At 43.3% G+C, this 19,179-nt stretch overlaps 1 protein-coding gene across 2 annotated transcripts in view; it reads left to right on the forward strand.

The window, feature by feature from the left end:
• Window positions 1–19,179, forward strand: part of OTOF (otoferlin) — a 276,809-nt gene that overhangs the window by 240,604 nt on the left and 17,026 nt on the right. For both annotated transcript variants that reach the window (XM_044289341.1, XM_044289343.1), the window contains 22 exons: window positions 1,451–1,541; window positions 1,623–1,739; window positions 2,347–2,499; window positions 2,740–2,929; window positions 3,297–3,421; window positions 3,703–3,837; window positions 4,021–4,182; window positions 4,461–4,580; window positions 5,050–5,211; window positions 5,305–5,467; window positions 6,417–6,487; window positions 9,313–9,342; window positions 9,681–9,806; window positions 10,679–10,745; window positions 12,309–12,457; window positions 12,729–12,863; window positions 15,131–15,268; window positions 15,719–15,846; window positions 16,577–16,747; window positions 17,884–18,044; window positions 18,134–18,276; window positions 18,941–19,029. In XM_044289341.1, the coding sequence (XP_044145276.1) occupies window positions 1,451–1,541; window positions 1,623–1,739; window positions 2,347–2,499; window positions 2,740–2,929; window positions 3,297–3,421; window positions 3,703–3,837; window positions 4,021–4,182; window positions 4,461–4,580; window positions 5,050–5,211; window positions 5,305–5,467; window positions 6,417–6,487; window positions 9,313–9,342; window positions 9,681–9,806; window positions 10,679–10,745; window positions 12,309–12,457; window positions 12,729–12,863; window positions 15,131–15,268; window positions 15,719–15,846; window positions 16,577–16,747; window positions 17,884–18,044; window positions 18,134–18,276; window positions 18,941–19,029 (2,826 nt within the window). The remainder of the gene's footprint in view (window positions 1–1,450; window positions 1,542–1,622; window positions 1,740–2,346; window positions 2,500–2,739; window positions 2,930–3,296; window positions 3,422–3,702; window positions 3,838–4,020; window positions 4,183–4,460; window positions 4,581–5,049; window positions 5,212–5,304; window positions 5,468–6,416; window positions 6,488–9,312; window positions 9,343–9,680; window positions 9,807–10,678; window positions 10,746–12,308; window positions 12,458–12,728; window positions 12,864–15,130; window positions 15,269–15,718; window positions 15,847–16,576; window positions 16,748–17,883; window positions 18,045–18,133; window positions 18,277–18,940; window positions 19,030–19,179) is intronic.

Genomic DNA, 19,179 nt, shown 5'->3' on the forward strand with positions numbered 1-19,179 from the left:
AGGCAGCGGGGTACTGTGGAGGCCACTGTTGAGGGGGCGGTCTCCTGAGGAGGTCACTGTCAAGGGAGTGGAGGTGCTGTGAAACTTACTGTTAAAGAGCCGGGCTGTGTGAAGGTCAAAGTTAAGGGGATGGGCTGCTGTGGAGGTCCCATTTTAAAGTGGCGGAGCACTGTTGGGGGGGGGTCAGTGTTAAGGGATGGGGGACTGTGCAGTTCACTGTTAAAGGGGCGGGGTGCTGTAGAGGTCACTGTTATGGGGGATACTGTTGATATCTTTGGAAGTTAATGAGGCTCAGTAGCAATACCACCCACTTCTAATGGACAGGTATGGCACTTGCAGCCATGTTTTTCTGTAAACACCCTAAAGAGAAGTCTGTATATGTGTAAAGGGTCTGGTCTAGGGCCTGTTTTTGTTTAGTGCTTCTGTGTTAGTTTGAAGTATCTGTTTTTATTGTACATTTTTGATGAAGCGGTTATATGCACTATTTGCCATTTATATGTCAAAGGTGGAGTGAGGGGGGGTTTCTGTATTGTAAGTGGCTGGGACATAAGGCCAAAAATTTCAGAATCTCCCTGTTGTCCCATCTCAGAAGTATGATAATAAACCAGCACTGAACCATTGTCCTAGACAAAGACCAATTTGTTATTTCATAGTGGTGAAAATATTAGTCCTACCTGATTTCAGGCTGGACCTTTATGATGTGTTTGACTACAGCGCTCCTCATTTGAAGGTGGAGACAGGGAGAAGATACATTCCCCCTTTGCCAGTACTGGTTCCCCCCACTCCAGGACTATTATTCAATGATCCCAAGGCCATCACATGTTTGTTCCCTACCACCCATCACCCATCCTAGTTTTTGGAAGAGACAGTAGGAACCCTGTACAGTCTCAATGCCTATTTGGAAGGGAGATGGGAACAACCTAAGTGGTGGCTTCTTTCTTCAGGGGTCCCATAGGAGCTACGATATCTACTCATATACACTGGATCTAGAAGGCAGATGTTATGAGTATGTTGCACTATAGGATTATGGACAATCAACTCATATTAATACCTAAGAATGTGGCTGGAAGTGGTTTAGAAGTTTTGTTCATGGCCATGTTCTCCTACCCGAGATGTGAGCAGACAAACACTACCTGGAATAGAGGATACTACAGTAACCTTTGCCTCCTGATTGGTTTTAAAGGAAATCTCCACCTGAAGTTTGACCAAAAAAGTGAAAAATTGTAATTTCCCACCTGCAAATTCTTAGGAGTCACCTATTGTGGAGATCTGTGAGGGTCTCCTTCTTTGGAAGCTACTCTTTGTGGCCATATTAGTCTACTGCAAGAACGATTGCTATGCCCTCAGTACAGACCCACTGAGCAGTCTACAGAAAGTTATACCTTGAGTCAATCTCTGCATATATTATATAATCCATACAATGACTTTCCTTCATATTATTTCACTGCAGCCGCTTTGTCACCCTGGCCAACAAGGACCAGAATCAGAACTGTCGGACCAGACTTGACCGGGAGAGACTGAAATCTTGCATGCGAGAACTGGTAACCACCATCACATAGTGTTTGCCTCCCGTTATCACTTAAACTTTTATTGTGTCCTTACACTTATTTTTATATTTCAAGGAAAACATGGGGACACAGGCCAAGACCTTGAGGTCCCAGGTGAAGAAAAACACAGTGAAAGATAAGCTGAAATTGGTACAGAACTTCCTACACAAGTTGCGATTCCTGGCAGATGAGGTGGGATATTATAGATTTGTGCACTGGACAGTGAATGGATGCCATTGGAAGTCACACAACTCAAATGAGGGTTAAATTGAAGGGGCCCCAACTCGGGCTTTGTTCCTCTCCCTTCCTCATTTTGGACCTGAGTCCTCGACACACCTCACAATATTACCTTCAAAGAAGGGTGAGCCCAATTATAATGTGTTCCTCCAAAAGGAGGGAATAAAGTGAAGAAGAATCTTCTCTAGCTATGGATTCTCTCCCTAAGACTACAGGCTATGGGTGGTCACAATTTTCATTATTGCTTTGGGCTTGTATCCTGGTTTGGTGCATACTTTACAACTTTAGAATTCTCATGGGTGGGACATTTTAAGTCCCACCCACGAATGCCCACAAAACCTCCAGGAAGCACCTCCTAGAAACATTTGCCTAACCCTGCCCATTTGTGGTCTATTTTTCTGACATTTTAGAGAAAAATAGAGGAGTTGAAAGGTGTGTCTGTGTGCCCCCCCCCCCTCCATAGTGACGCCAATTTAATCATATAATGTATATAACTACAGTCTAGGATGTGGTTTAGTAGAATTTATTTGTCTCCTCCTCCTCCTCCTCCTCCTCCTCACAGCCTCAGCACAGTATCCCTGACATCTTCATATGGATGCTAAGCAATAATAAACGCATTGCCTATGCCCGCATTTCCTCCAAAGACATCCTGTACTCCATTGTGGATGAGGAGACTGGAAAGGATTGTGGAAAAGTGAAGTGTGTCTTCCTCAAGGTGAGTGTTGTCATCTGAATGAGCTGCGATCTCCGGTGATTAGAAGTTGTAGGCTCCTCACAAGGACACGTGGTAATGAAGTAATAATTGCAATGAGTAAATCTGTGAAGTTCAGCCAAATGCACCACTAAAGGCTGCTCCATCTGTACAATAAATGACTGTGAGTAGCATAGCAAGCACATGTTCATGTATGTAAGCTTCCCAATTCTTTGTATGTTCTTGTGTTCTCCATGCCTTTAGTTGCCCGGTAAACGAGGCTTCGGCCCCGCTGGTTGGACGGTACAGGCCAAAATGGAGGTCTACATGTGGCTAGGACTCAACAAACAGAGGAGGGACTTTCTGTGTGGTCTTCCATGTGGATTTGAAGAGATTAAAGCTGTGAAGGGGCCAGGATTACAAAGCTTCCCTCCAATCAGTCTTAGCTACACAAGTAAGCAGTGATACTAAGATGTACAGCTATCTCAGTCCAGTAGGTAGCTGATATCACCTAGGTAGCCTAGCATGGGAGACTAAATGGGACCCCAGCTCAGCTTTCTGCAGGCTCTTCACTATGGTTGATGTGAGACAATGGACTCTCCCCTTTTGAAGGAGGAGGACGAAGAAACCAACGTGAGGGTCATAGTAAACTTCACTCCAACAGAGGATGGGAAGCGATGCTCCCCATGTAATAAACAGTAGTTTGGGTGGTATGAACATGGACAAGGAAGGGACTCACATTGATCTTGATATAGGTCCCCCACTCCTCTATGGTCACACGAACACTATATCTCTGTGTCTCATTATCTTCTGTCTTCCAGAGAAGCAGGTCTTCCAGTTGCGGGCGCACATGTACCAGGCTCGCAGTTTGTTTGCCGCCGATAGCAGCGGCCTCTCTGACCCTTTTGCCCGAGTCTTCTTCAACACCCAGAGCCAGTGCACAGAGGTGAGTCCAAATCAGGTCTTTAACATTTCTTTGGGAAGAAACAGAAAGATTCAGCATGCTCCACTCAGAATAGGCCATTAATATAAGACACCATGCATCTCCATCGATCAACTGTTACCTCGTAGCTTCAGCATCGGAAGTTGCCCTTACCAGATTATTCATATTCACCACTTTATAAATGTAGTTCTCTAAGCCCCTTCACCTCCACTTATTTTGGGTGGAGAGGACAGGGGATGTAAATCTATGTGTCACACTCTCATTCTAATTCATTTCCACCTCAGGTGCTCAATGAGACGCTCTGCCCGACATGGGACCAGCTGCTGGTGTTTGATAACGTGGAACTCTATGGAGAAGCAAATGAGATGCGAGACGATCCCCCCATTATAGTCATTGAGATCTACGATCAAGACACAGTGGTGAGAACCATTCTCTATATAGAAGCCTAGTAAAGTTTTCGACAGAGGCCTAGAACTAACCTCTTATTCCTAATACGTATAATGGACCATTTGTTTCTATCATTTCACTTACATATGGACATTGAAGATGCCTTCAAGCTTGACCATCATTTTAGATTTGTTAGTCCTAATATTGTTCTCCAGGGCAAGGCTGACTTCATGGGCAGGACGTTTGCTAAACCAGTTGTAAAAATGGCCGATGAAAGGTATTGTCCTCCCCGATTCCCATCACAGTTGGAATACTACCAGATATACCGTGGAAACTCAACTGCTGGAGACCTATTGGCGGCCTTTGAGCTACTTCAGGTAAGAAACGGTCATAGACTATTTGGAGGGTCAATTTTAATTTATGTTGCGCATTGGTTTTTGAAGGTTCCTCAGTTGGGTCCACTGACCACAACTGGCTGCAACCACAACAGAGACCATGAGGTCCTGTATATTAAGCTAATCCTAGAGTGATTCACTTGCTACTTCCGATGCATAACTTTTTAGTTTATTGCACACATGTACCATTAGCCCTTGTGGATGATATGACCTGTGAGCTGTTTTATTAATCTAATAATTTTTTTTATTATTATTTGTAGATTGGCCCTGCTGGTAAATCTGACCTCCCAGCTATTGATGGACCCACAGACATGGAGAGAGGACCCATTCTTCCGGTCCCACTGGGCATTCGACCTGTTCTGAGTAAATACAGAGTTGAGGTATGGAAGACTCTAGCGGTCACAGATGAGTATTATTGCATGGGGTTGATGTCTCCAGCGAGAGAGTAGATGTTTTGCAGATACCCATGAACCTTAAGGTATTTGCTGGACTTAAGACTTCTGGTCAGCCATCACTGAAGATTTTGCCATTCATAGGAATGCTGATGAGAAAATATAATCCAGAACATTTTCTATATGCCTTCTTTTTGGATACATAGCACTGGGCAAATTGACCAATCGCCGCCAAATCCACAACCACAATCTTCAGTTAAGTTGTGTAAAGAAGGTTTCTCAGCTCAGTGGAATTCACAGAGAAAATATAAAATTAAGCCCTCTTAGCAGCTGTTTGACAGCACCACACTCCTAAAAACCCTGGTGCCCCCATCACATTTTCATCATTTGAGTATAATCTGCTAATTAACCTAACTATAGTGTTAAGTAGCCTATTAATGTGTCTGCTTTCTTTTAGATCCTCTTCTGGGGGCTCAGAGACCTCAAGAGAGTTAACCTTGCCCAAGTGGACAGACCAAGGGTGGATATTGAATGTGCTGGAAAAGGTGTGCAGTCCGCCCTCATCCAGAACTACAAAAAGAACCCCAACTTTAGCACTTTAGTGAAATGGTTCGAGGTGGTAAGTGGACATCACACAGATCTATTGGCATATTTGACATCACTATTATTATCTAACTGACTGAATGTTGACATCTTTCTGCTTTCTTCTCAGGACCTCCCAGAGAATGAGCTGCTTCACCCACCGCTGAACATCCGGGTGGTGGACTGCAGGGCATTTGGAAGATATACCCTTGTTGGGTCTCATGCTGTCAGCTCATTGCGCAAGTTCATCTATAGACCACCAGATAAGAAGACTCAGCACTGGAATACAACAGGTAAATCCCAAAATGGGTGCAGTTATAAGCATTGATATTATAAACTTTTCTTTATATTTTATATTTGAGTAGATCACAAGAGATATAGATGACTACTAACACTACACGAGATAGAAAAGAGTTGTTACTTTGAACATGTTTCTTTGTAACAGCACCCCCTGTGGTCTGGAGTGGTAGTGCATGTAATAACAAAATCTGTGCTTATAAAAAGTATTTTTAAGTTTATTATTTTTATTGTGTAACCACATTAGCTAACACATTTACATTTTTTTGTATTTTTGTATGTGAAATTACAATTTCTGCATTTAATGCAAATTATTTGTAGGGTGGGTAAAAAAAAATAGAATATGTTTGGTAGGCACTGTCTATTTGTAGTATAAATTAGCAGGATTTAAGGAGGACCTAAAATTACTCTATGATATTACACAACCCAACCATAAGGAGATGAGTGTGGCAGTGACCTTCAGAGTAGTTTCTACATCCCCTAGATAATGGTCTCCAAGATAAAGGTTGACCTCTACTATGGTTTCCATTTTGTTGCTCTCCATTCTTCCACAAAGAGGGTAGGCTTACAAGAAAGTTCCTAGCTAAAAATTTGCAGTTACGCGTAGACTCCTACGTAGACTACAACTGGTGGATAATGGTTACGGGGGTTGGATGTGTGAGACCTGCAGAATCTATCATCACTGGTCATGAATTGTTGGATGATTTTCTCAATTTCTATGTATGGCTTGGTCTTCCAGTATAGAAAACCTTCATCATTTCCATCATTGACTCCGTTCCCCTCTTATTTCCATATTCCACTCCTCATTGGCACTATGACTTTGCGCTCGGTGACTTCTCGTCTTGAGTCTCTCCTCTGCTCTGTCCTTTTCTGTCCTCTGTGCAGCTAAATTTATGAATGGCTATATGGCAATGGCAAACGGAGGGCACTACTCTCGCCCCACAGGTGAAATAGTCGTCAACATGGAACCAGAAGTGCCCATCAAGAAAATGGAGACTATGGTGAAACTAGAGGCGGTGAGTCTAGAATGTTTTTGGAATGCATTGAAATTTATTGCGTTATAATTCAGTGGGAAATGTCGTGGAAAAATCATTGTCATCGTCCCAGCCGCAGTTCACACTTGTCTGTTGGGTGAAATATATTGTTCTATTAGTGAACTGAAATTTAGCTTCAAAACCTATTTTAAGGGGGTTGACCAGGATGATTCCTTTTTTTTTTTAAACAGCACCACATTTGTCTACAGGTTGTGTTTGGTATTGCAGTTCAGCTCCATTGAATAGAGTTGCACTGCAGTACCACACACAACCCCAGGACAGGTGTGGTGCTGTTTTTTAAAGATTGCAGCCAAGTTTTTCTAATACGGTGGTCTTTAAGGAGTGTGATATGAAAGTATTAATGTAAATCTTCAGGCAAAAAAGTTTTGCTCCATTGATCCAGGTACAAACAGAACTACATCCTTCTTCTGTCAGTTGTCAGCATTATCAGGAGCTTTACAGGAGCAATGTGATCCTTCTCAGCATACATTACATTGTATATTAGCAACTGCTCACCTTTCACTAGAAATCCTGTGCCAGATCACCCCTTACCAGGTCTCATGTTCTAGATAAATTCAGCTGTATATTAGAATACTCCTCCTCATCTATAAAAATCTCAGACCATGCTCACATCAGCTCTTCATATGACAGAGCACTTGCTCTCCAGCTCTCCATGTGACAGACCATTCCTTCTCCAGCTATCCATGTGACAGACCATTCCCTCTCCATGTGACAGACCACTCCCTCTCCAGCTCTCCATATGACAGACCACTCCCTCTCCAGCTCTCCACGTGACAGACCACTCCCTCTCCAGCTCTCCACGTGACAGACCACTCCCTCTCCAGCTCTCCACGTGACAGACCACTCCCTCTCCAGCTTCTCATATGACAGATCACTCAATCTCCAGCTCCTCATATGACAGACCACTCCCTCTCCAGCTCTCCATATGACAGACCATTCCCTCTCCAGCTCTCCATATGACAGACCACTCCCTCTCCAGCTTCTCATATGACAGACCACTCCCTCTCCAGCTCCTCATATGACAGATCACTCAATCTCCAGCTCCTCATATGACAGACCACTCCCTCTCCAGCTCTCCATATGACAGACCACTCCCTCTCCAGCTTCTCATATGACAGACCACTCCCTCTCCAGCTCCTCATATGACAGATCACTCAATCTCCAGCTCCTCATATGACAGACCACTCCATCTCCAGCTCCTCATATGACAGACCACTCCCTCTCCAGCTCCTCATATGACAGACCACTCCATCTCCAGCTCCTCATGTGCGAGACCACTCCCTCTCCAGCTCCTCATAATACAGACCACTCCCTCTACAGCTCTCCATATGACAGACCACTCCCTCTCCAGCTCCTCATAATACAGACCACTCCCTCTACAGCTCTCTATGTGACAGACCACTCCCTCTTCAGCTCTCCATGTGACAGACCACTCCCTCTCCATCTCCTTGTATGACAGACCCCTCCCTCTACAGCAATCCTATGTACTAGGCTACCCTCCTTAATGTGGATTTCTATATGGTAGACCACCCCTATCCAGATTTCATATGTGTAAGACAAGTTCTTACCTAGCTCTGCTGTGTATTAGTCCAAGCCCAGTACAGCTCTCCCATGTGCTTTACCACTCCATTAGTTGTTCTCCAATGTCCCAGACCCTTCATTCCCCACCCTTCCAGTGTGCAGACCCCGTCTTCTTCACCTCCCTGTGTTAGACCCCTTCTTTCCTCCTTCCCCAAATTATTATTTTGTAGCACCATGACTTGTGATGGTGCTTCCATGTGAAATAAGGAGGGATATAACAACAGACCAAATAAACTGGACAATAAGAGTAACTGACACAGGAGAGAAGACCCCGCCCCTGAGAAAGAGAAGGACCGTTCCCCAAGGAACTAAAGGCTATAATTTTTTGCCTATGCTAGACCAGCATCAGCTCTCCTGTTCCAGATCACTTCAGCTCTCCTGTTCCAGATCACTTCAGTTCTCCTGTTCCAGATCACTTCAGCTCTCCTGTTCCAGATCACTTCAGCTCTCCTGTTCCAGATCACTTCAGCTCTCCTGTTCCAGATCACTTCAGCTCTCCTGTTCCAGATCACTTCAGCTTTCCTGTTCCAGATCACTTCAGTTCTCCTTTTCCAGATCACTTCAGCTCTCCTGTCCCAGATCACTTCAGCTCTCCTGTTCCAGATCACTTCAGCTCTCCTGTTCCAGATCACTTCAGCTCTCCTGTTCCAGATCACTTCAGCTCTCCTGTTCCAGATCACTTCAGCTCTCCTTTTCCAGATCACTTCAGCTCTCCTGTTCCAGAACACTTTAGTTCTCCTGTTGCAGATCACTTCAGCTCTCCTGTTGCAGATCACTTCAGCTCTCCTGTTGCAGATCACTTCAGCTCTCCTGTTGCAGATCACTTCAGCTCTCCTGTTGCAGATCACTTCAGCTCTCCTGTTGCAGATCACTTCAGCTCTCCTGTTCCAGATCACTTCAGTTCTCCTGTTCCAGATCACTTCAGCTTTGTGTGAGACACCTTTTGTCATCCACTGCAGTATAATCAGAATTCTGTTTCTGATGTTGTTTCCTGGAGAGCTGAGAATTGCAATATCTGACTACAGTAAATGACTAACCTGCTGCTTCTTGTAGAGCCTCCATTATAATGTCCTTATGTTTGCATCTAGTTTTTGGTTCATTGTGTGCAGCGTGTCGCCATAAGTCGCTGTCCGCCATTGTCGTTACCTCGTGTCAGTAACCATCATGTGTTTTATTTTCCATCTCCCTCCATCTCTATGTGACAGAATTCTGACGCAGTGGTTAAGATTGATGTGGTAAGTGATCATCTTCTAATAAATCACCGCGCTCACAATCAGCTATGCACTGCGGGCTACGTACAATGCCACCATATGCACTGACCCCCTATTATGTGACGCTGGTAGATGGGCACAATGATAACAGTGAGGGGCATGGAAGGGAATTAATTGATCTGTTATGAAACCTTAACATGTCCCAGTGATTTAACTTTACATTTGGATGACTAAATCACATGAGCTCGGACTACCTACATCTTTTGGCTTTCACAGCAGCTGCCTGGCATTGGCTGCAGCATTCTGAGACTAACACAAATTCACTCCACTCCTGTAACACTTTTTATTGTATAATTTCCCAGAATGAGGAAGAGAAGGAAAAGAAGAAGAAAAAGAAGAAAGGAGAGGAGATTGAAGAGGAGGAGCCTGATGAGAGCATGCTGGACTGGTGGTCTAAGTACTTCGCCTCCATCGAGACCCTGAAAGAGGTGACATTACCAACTTCCTTTATCACTCACTAATGTCAGAGGCGAGACCTCGGCTCCAACCCCACTCACACTAAAATGTATTACACAATTCCACTTAGTACTTTGAGTACACATGGGTGCAATGCTCTGAATGGACTGTGGTTCCTACTCATTATTACGTGAATACCCAGATTAACCTTTAGACAGCTGATCTATACTTCAGTCTTTGTGTTAATGATCTAGTATACGCTGCCCGTACACCTAGCGGTTGTATTTTTACCGTGAATCGCTGTGGTTTGGCATTTCAGCTCTCAGCTGTACGCAGGGAGCACCACTACTATGGGTGTCCTAAGGCTACCTGTGAACATAGCAGTTTATATCATGCCCCTGGAAGCTGTGCAGCAAAAAAACTGAGTACCGCGAATTGCTCTAGTTTCACAATGCGATTCTCTGCTTAAATGTACTTCACCCATGCTAAAAGCTACATCGCAAAATCAGAACCATCCGCAGAAAAATTGTTTCCAGAAAACGAGTATGGGCACTAAAGACTTAAATGAGCCAATCACACTGACGGGTTGTATATCTGTGTGCACCCAAAGTAATAAAGAGAAACACACGCTGTAGTAATATCCTACTTGCTCATGGTTTCTTCGCCTTAATAGGATATCAAGGAAGCAAAATGTCCTCCATGCTTCCATTTTGTGCTTATGTTTCCTCTAAAATAAGAACTGATTGTGTAGAGTCAAAGTAGCACCACCCAGCACCTTTCACAATCGGCTGTCATCCAGAAGATCCACTCGCCCAATATATGGTCATAGAATACTTCAGTCAGTGGTATCTGACTTTTTTAGCCGCTTATGTAACCCTTGAACATTGATTTTTCTTACAACCAGCAACTCCGCCAGCAGGAGGCGGCCGCAGCAGAAGCCGAAGAAAAGGAGGAGATGGAGATTGCAGAGGGTAATTACTGAAGATGCTGTTCTTCGCTGTTCACGCTTTGTGCCGTGTTATTGTAACCTTTGTGCCGTCAGAATAGACATTTTCTCAAACATGGGAAATGTTTTTGTTTTTCAAAAACATTCATGTTTTTTACAGTGATAGTGAAATGTTATTACTACCATCATGCATGAGGCTCAAGGGACCATGAGTGCGGTTGTCCTTTCCCTTCTTCTACATTCTTTCCATCTCCATTTTCTACGGCAATGAAAGTTGGCAAAACTATGGCTCTCCATAGTATAATAACATCTTAGATGTTCCTTCATGTAGGTCGCATGCATACAGCAAAGCCTCAGCCCTTACTGTTCAAATCTATGGACCTCTAGGTACTCCACGGACCACTACCATCATATGTTTCTTCCACATGGCACTGTATTCTCTATAGTTTTTCCATAAGAAAGCATCTGGTGGAACATGCCTCATTTTTTGTCTCATGGATTCTATATGAATCCATAGGACCTAACCTCTATATGAAACCAGAGGCATGTGGAGGTACAGTATGAAACTATAGGTTTGAAGGTTCTGTGATACAACACAGATGCCTAACTAATATGGCCACGTGCAGCGGTGGACTGGCCCACCAGAATACCAGAGGATCTCCTGGTGGGTGCAGGCTCTGAAACCATAGTGGATCCCAAAGATCCAGGAGAATCAATACCTATTAGACTTTATTGATGATATGGGCATTGGTCCTCTGGTGGACTCTAGGAACACAGCCCAACACTGGCCATGTGCATAAGCCCCTAAAAAAAAGGGGGGTAAAACAAAGTTAAAGGAAGTGTTTCATGAAGACAAGAGCTGTTAATATGTCCTATTATGGCATATGGTTATCATAGAGCAGGGTCCCATCCTCTGGATCCCCATCCATAAACTGGAATGGAGATCCATTTTTTAAGAGGGGTTCTCATCTCCCATTTTGCCGTACTGGAGCCATCCAAGTATTATACGCCATCCATTAATCTGTATTCCCACCATACTACATTTCTGGCCAAAGAAGGCTTCGCCCGGCATATTCAGCTGTGTTCAGGGGGTGCTGGGACCCTCCAAAGTGGCTTAGTAGATAAGGCAACCCCTGATACCAAGGGTCTTCTTATGGATTACCACTTAGAAGATTTATATAGGTAGACCTTGATGACCTTTTGTCTCTCCTTCTCTATTTTACAATGTAAGGTCGGAGATTCAGTAGATGATTGCCCAGACTCTATCTATGTTTTCAAGTCAATGTAAATTTTAGTGTGACATGTAAATCTACTGTACGTTATGACATAGAATACTGGTAAGTACTATGGCTTCCACAATACATGTGTTATTTCAGTAGTGGTCTAATGACTTCTCATCAGACCTCAGTGTGCTATTTATGGAAGAAGTAGAAATATTCATGAATTTGGAAGCTTGATAGATGGTGCAGGAGGTCCAAGGCCACCTCTGCTCCTAACTATCTGTCAACTTTCATGCTCATCGTGGTTGAGTGTCTCGTGTTGTTGGTTCCTTCCATCTCTACTCCACCCAACTTGTCTGATGACTCAGAGATCAAAATTGATGAATCTCCCATGAAAGGCTCAAAGGGGCAGGTGAAGAACAAAGAAAAAGTGAAAGTGTCCAAAGAAGACAAGAAGAAGAAGCAGCAAGCCGAGCAAGCGGAGAAGAAGAACAAGCAGAAAATTGATGAGTTAAAGGTAAGTTGTGTTGAAGGTAAAAAAAGATCTCGAGATGTTTCCGTCATTGTAGTAGTTATATCTCCTGTAATGTCTAGATCCAACTTACCATCCACATCAATATGTATGTCCTGACAAGCCCAAGTAGTGTGAATACATGTGTGCATTCATATGGATAGTGATTTTCTTCCACAGACACATAACAACGAGGACAATGAATATTAAAGGAATCAGAAAAGTGCTGCCATGTCGTGTTGTGTATATTCTATATCATATAGCCCTCTCATTCTAGGTGTTCAACAAGGAGTTGGAAACTGAGTTTGATAACTTTGAAGACTGGCTGCACACATTTAACTTATTACGAGGGAAGATCGGGGATGATGATGATACCGTGAGCGAGGAGGAGAGAATAGTCGGAAGGTTCAAGGTGGGTATCTGGCAGCTGGACCTCAAAGATTCTGCCCTTACCGCTAGAATTTAAGTCAGGTAGTCTGAAGTAGTACCCCCTTCTTTGATATTCCTTGGTAGAAGAGAGATTCATATTTTATTCCCTTTTGGTCTACAGCAGGGGTGCACAACCTTTTTTGGTCTGGGGGCCGCATTGTCACATTGCACTATTTCAAAGGGCCGCAAAAAAAATAAGTTAATCAGCACTTGTTTGCATCAACCTTTTAGCAAAGTGACTGATGGGGAATGATCACCACCACAGTCATTCCTCCCTCATTCACTTCTATCGATTATCGGCAGCACATTCCTGATTACACGGTGAGATGTGCTGATAATTGTACATCTTTCATCCTGATAAAATATGCAAATCAGCCGACAACGAGCGATTCCTTGTTTATCAGCTGATCAGCGGCTGATTATACCGGCCAGATATCAGGAATGATCGCTCCTATGAACACTTGTTCCCAGTAATTGTCTCGAATATCGTGCAGTGTGATAGGAACGTAGAGACTTCCTGGTAAAAAAATATTTTTAACACCCCGCCGCTCCCGCTGTCTCCATCTTCTGGTTCTGGCACTGTTTACATCCAGTGGGATATGGGCTTGGACACTTGTACCTCTCCGGCCAATGATTGGCTTCAGTGGGGATGTGGCCACAAGCAGTGTGTCACCGCTAAAGCCTCTGAGACAGGAGGATGGAGACGGCGAGAGCAGCACAGAGCAGGAAAGTAGGAATCTTGTGTGTCAGGCCCATGCTGCAGGACGTGGCGACGTTTCCTTCACAAATGAGCGCTTTCCTTCACTGCAGAGGACGGCGCTCACTGGTTCTTACCGCCTCCTGCACCCCTGATATACTGTAGGTGCCCTGCAATAACCATTAAGCACTTTCCCTGAAGGCTCATGCACACGGCCATTGTTTTAGTCTGCATCCAAGCCACAGTTTTTGTGGCTCGAGTGCGGACCCATTCACTTCAACGGGCCGCAAAAGATGCGGACAGCACGCCTTGTGCTGCCGCATCCGTTACTCTATACTGCAAAATGCAGAACACACATATCTGGACCAAAAGAAAATGTTCGGTCATGTGTATGAGGCCTTACTAGCCGGGAAACCCTTTAATGACCAGGCCTGAAAAGCCCTTATGACCAGTCACTTTTTTTGTGATTTAGTGCACGTGGGTCAAACACTTGTAACTTTTTAATTTTTTGGACTACCAAAATAACTTTTTCAGCTTTTTATTACATAACACAGGGCTTTTTAATATATTTTTTTTATTTTTATTAGGGGGAAACAGTACAGTTTTTTTGTTTTGTTTTTTAAGTAATTTTTATTCAAACTATAGCTCATTATTTAAATATGCAAATTATTATAATTAGTTCCCTATATGTGTTGGATCATTTTATTAGACAGTATGTATAGTTTCACATGAATGGGGTGATAATTGTAATGGTCTTGGTTGGTGTGGACGCTTTTTTCTTTCATGCATTTTACTATTTTTTTTTTTTAAACTTATTTTTTTTATATATATATATATTTCTGCTACAAAAAGACCTATGGGGACACTGACTTTTTTATTCTGCACATTTTCCTTTCTTTTGTATCTTATTTTTTTTTTATCACTATTATATTTTTTTTAATATATTTTTGCCACATAATATGACAGTGAGCAATTTTTCCTTTTTATAGTATTCTTGTACGTGTTTTTTTTTTGCACTATTTTTTTACTTTTATTTGTATTTTTTTATTGTGTTTTCAATTTTTTTTTTTACTTTTAATATATATACTGTATTTGCCACATAATTGGCACAGCCTTTTTTTTGGGGGGGGGGCTTTGTACAAGGCAGAGCTGGTGAGGTTAATATGTAGTAATTTATTATATCATATTACCTGGTGATTTACAGTTAAATCGAAGGCTAATTCCTGAGGGTCACTGGTGGAAGGGATTAATATTTTATTACCTGATGGGCTAGGATAAAAGTTGAGGTTAGCATCTAATGATCTAATATATAATTTGCTACTGTCAGTGAGTGACCATAACCACCATGAACCCTTCCTTTGTTTTTGTCCTCTAGCCTTTCTTTTTTGGTTCCCTGGTGGGCTAGGGAAAAAATAATTGGTTAAAACCAGGGGGTTCTGGTGGTTTTACTTGCGGTCAGGGGTGATCTTTGGCTGTTCGGCCAGTCTTGCTGTGTAGCCTCATACGATAATCTGTATATTCACGTAAGTAACCTACCCTTCTCCATTCTCCAGGGCTCCATGTGTGTGTACAAGGTACCGCTGCCCGACGACATCACAAAGGAAGCCGGATATGACCCTAATTTTGGCATGTTCCAAGGCATACCCAGCAATGACCCAATAAATGTACTGGTGCGGGTGTATGTAGTCAGGGTGAGTGCAGTATACTGGCTTATGTGTTATCTCCCAATGTCAGGGAATCCTTCAGACTCCATAGGATTATAGCTATCCTCCCTGTTTGCTATGCAGTCGCCATATAGCTTTGGGCTCAGGAGAGTATATGGGTGAGTACAGGGTAGTCACCTACCAATCTACTGAACTACATTCCCCCAATAGTCTGAAAGAGGGAAAGCTGGTTCTGCTTCTGTAACCCCTGTAGACTTTAATGCAAATAAAGCAGGTTTCACATAGGTGAGACCTCACTGTATTAGACATTTATGGCAAGTCCAATAAATATTTATGGCTTTGTCCGGAATACCCCTTTAAGCTAGGACAACATTACAGAACGCCTGGACTGTGAGCTCAGTGAAGCAAGACTGTAGCTTGCATGCTCTTCTGGACAGGCGGCCAGTTCACCAATAACCAGCATAAAATGTTTTCCAGGCCACCGATCTACATCCCGCTGATATCAATGGGAAGGCTGATCCCTATGTCGTCATTAAACTGGGAAAAACCGAAATCAAGGACAAAGAGAATTATATTTCCAAGCAGCTGAACCCTGTCTTTGGAAAGTGAGTCCATCAGAACTTGGTAGAGCTGGGCCATATATACCAAGTCTTACACTACCAGCACTCGTATAGACATGAGATGAGCGAGGGTTGTAAGGATTGTACGATCTTGGGATGTTTTAGGTCTAAGTTCAGCATGAGGAGAGTCCCAGAGACTTGAAGAAATAAGCATCAAGCAAATTCGTTGAAGGAATATGCAAATTTCGAGGAGTAAAGTGATAAGTAGAATGAGTCAGAGAAGAATGATCAAACTAGGGCATAGATTCAACCAGTAAAGGTGCCGTAAGGCCTAGGGATGTCCTCAACCCCTGAGAACAGAGAACAAGGGTGTCCTCAGCACACTGTCTCCACTTTCCAGGCACTACAACATTAGTTAACAAGGGAAGGAACCATCCGGATGTCCATTCTATGCTTCTGGCCTACAGGGAAGAGGTTGAAGGGTACACAAGAACTGGGTTCTTCACATTCTGGAGGGTTGGGGTGAAACCAGCACCAGAAGGGAGGCACAATAATGATTTCTGCAATGGAAACCTCTCTACGTTTAGTACTAATCTATATGTACTTTAAAGAGGTTGTTCAAGGTTAGAAAAATATAGCTTTCTTCTAGAAACAGCACCACACTCATCCATGGGTTGTGTCTAATATTCAAGGTCAATGTGAATCTGATCTCCACTAGATACATTGGAGAGGTGTCATTATGTCCCTGAGTGCTTTAATATCCATTTTTTACCAGGTCATTTGATATTGAAGCCACTTTCCCTATGGAGTCCATGCTCACTGTCGCTGTATATGACTGGGACTTGGTCGGAACTGACGATTTAATTGGAGAAACCAAGATTGATTTGGAAAATCGTTATTACAGCAAGCACCGAGCTACATGCGGGATATCACAGAATTATGCTATGTACGTATACATGCACCTATCTTAAATTACCAGTTCTAGGTTACTCGGGATGGCAATCACAGTTTTTTAGGGCACCACGGGAACTTGTCAGAATGTTTTTTTTTATTTCCAAATAGCCAAAAGTACCTGAGGACAGGGAACCTCATTGCAAGCCAACCAAAACCTTGTACATCCGCCATTGGTGGTCTACCTCTGTGGAATGTACAGTAAATCAGGGTGCTTCACTACACATGTGGCGGAAGTAGACCACAAAGGCACATACATGATTTCAGCTAGGCTTGTGATGACGTTCCTTGTCAGTCAGGCCTGGCTAAGCAGGGTTAGAGCGTGGACATCCTGACTCCTCCAGCAGCATCTCCATGACTTTGACCTTGAACAGATAATTAGCATATAGCAAGACACACTTTTGGGCAACTAAGGACACCTTTGAAAGATACTGAAGGACAATAGTAAGAAAGTTTTTACCTCCCAAAACACCACCAGAACCTGACAGGTTTCCTTTAAAGTGTTTCTCTGGGGCTATAATATTGATGTCCTCGCCTTAGCCTTTGGAGATCTTCTTAAGGTCTTTTATCCATTCCAGTTGCTGGTGTATTTTTTGGCAATTAAACTTCTTGTTCTTAGGCTACTTTCACACTAGCGTTTTTGCTAGATCCGGCAGGTCTCAGCAAAAACTCTTCCGTTACTGATAATACCACCATGAACAGATCCAGTTGTGATATCTTTAACATAGCCAAGATAGATCCCTCATGAAAGTCAATGAAGGACGGATCCATTTTCTATTGTGTCAGAGAAAACTGATCCGTCCCCGTTGACTTGCATTGTGGGTCATGACGGATCCATCTTGCTCCGCATCCCATGACGGAAAGAAAACCGGTTTGCTCTCCGGTATGGAACGGAATGCATTCTGGTGGATGGACCAAATGGAACGGAATGCATTCTGGTGGATTCCGTTCTGTTCAGTTACATTTTGTCCCCATTGACAATGAATGGGGACAAAACGGAAGCGTTTTTGTACAGTATTGAGACCCTATGACGGATCCCAATACCCGAAAATAGAAACGCTAGTGTGAAAGTAGCCTTAGTCACTGATTCCAGTTTTGGGGTTCATCTGAAGTTCTTGTGTACCTTCACAGTCATGGTTATAATATGTGGAGAGATCCCATGAAGCCGACACAAATCCTGTCTAAACTCTGCAAAGAAGGGAAGATTGATGGTCCACATTTTGGTCCAGGGGGACGAGTCAAAGTCACGAATCGTGTCTTCACCGGCCCAACAGAGATTGAAGATGAAAATGGTGAGTCTGTCACCTGGAAACAGTCACTGTTCTAGATCTCTGTGACCAGTTTCAACTGCTCATTCATTGTTTTACGGCTTCAACCTCAGGTCAAAAGAAACAGACAGATGAACATCTTGCCCTCTCAGTTCTCCACCACTGGGAGGAGATCCCCCGAGTTGGGTGCCGGTTGATTCCAGAACACGTAGAGACTAGGCCATTACTAAATCCAGACAAACCAGGAATTGAGCAGGTAATAGTAACTGTTTCTTGAAAAAAATATTCTCTGAAGTAGTCTTTTTGGTGGCGTTGTCTATCTACTACAGCGTCAAGCCACGTGAAAGCTATGGGATCCTTAGTAAGAGGGGGTCTGGCCACTGAACTGCTTTTCTTTCTTCCCCACAGGAGCTTTCTTCACTTATTGCGTTCACTTATTGCGTTCTTCCCCACAGGAGCTTTCTTCACTTATTGCATTCATTATGCCTTGAGCTCCCCCTCGTGGTGTCTACAGGCAGTCAGAATTTGACCATATTTGTGTAAAAGTCCTAGTGGTTTGGAGATGTAGATTTGATCATTCTTAGGGAGTTAAGTTAGTGGGAAAGACTCTGATATGCAGTATATTTTGGCAGAGTATTTAGATACAGGACCTAGGTAAAGGAAAATCTAGCTGTGACTGGTGGTCTTAGCACTGAGATTCTGATGATCACTTAAAAGAGGCAGAAGAGATTTCTGAGGGCAGATTCCATCTGTAAACATGGCATCTCTCCATCTTCCCCCAAGCGTGGATAAGGGAAGTGTATATCATAATAAGATAAATTGTGTCCATAAAATAGCAAATGTCTTCTTCATTGGGACGTGTCTAAGGAGACATTTCCCATTTACTCCATCCACTGATTGCTGGGGTCTGTTTTTCTCAGGGTCGTTTAGAAATGTGGGTGGACATGTTCCCAATGGACATGCCTGCGCCTGGTCCTGCCATCGATATTTCTCCAAGGAAGCCGAAAAGGTAAAAGAAAGTCTTCATTTTACCACTAAGCTGTTAGAACTTATAACCCCTCGATCCTCTCGTCATCTTAGTGTGTCCTGAGCGGAACATAGAACAACCTTCGTCAGCCCTGTACCAAGTACCATGAGACTACTACCTGTAGAGGTTACC

Source organism: Bufo gargarizans, chromosome 4 (genome assembly GCF_014858855.1).
Source record: "Bufo gargarizans isolate SCDJY-AF-19 chromosome 4, ASM1485885v1, whole genome shotgun sequence".
Classification (NCBI taxonomy): Eukaryota; Metazoa; Chordata; class Amphibia; order Anura; family Bufonidae; genus Bufo; species Bufo gargarizans.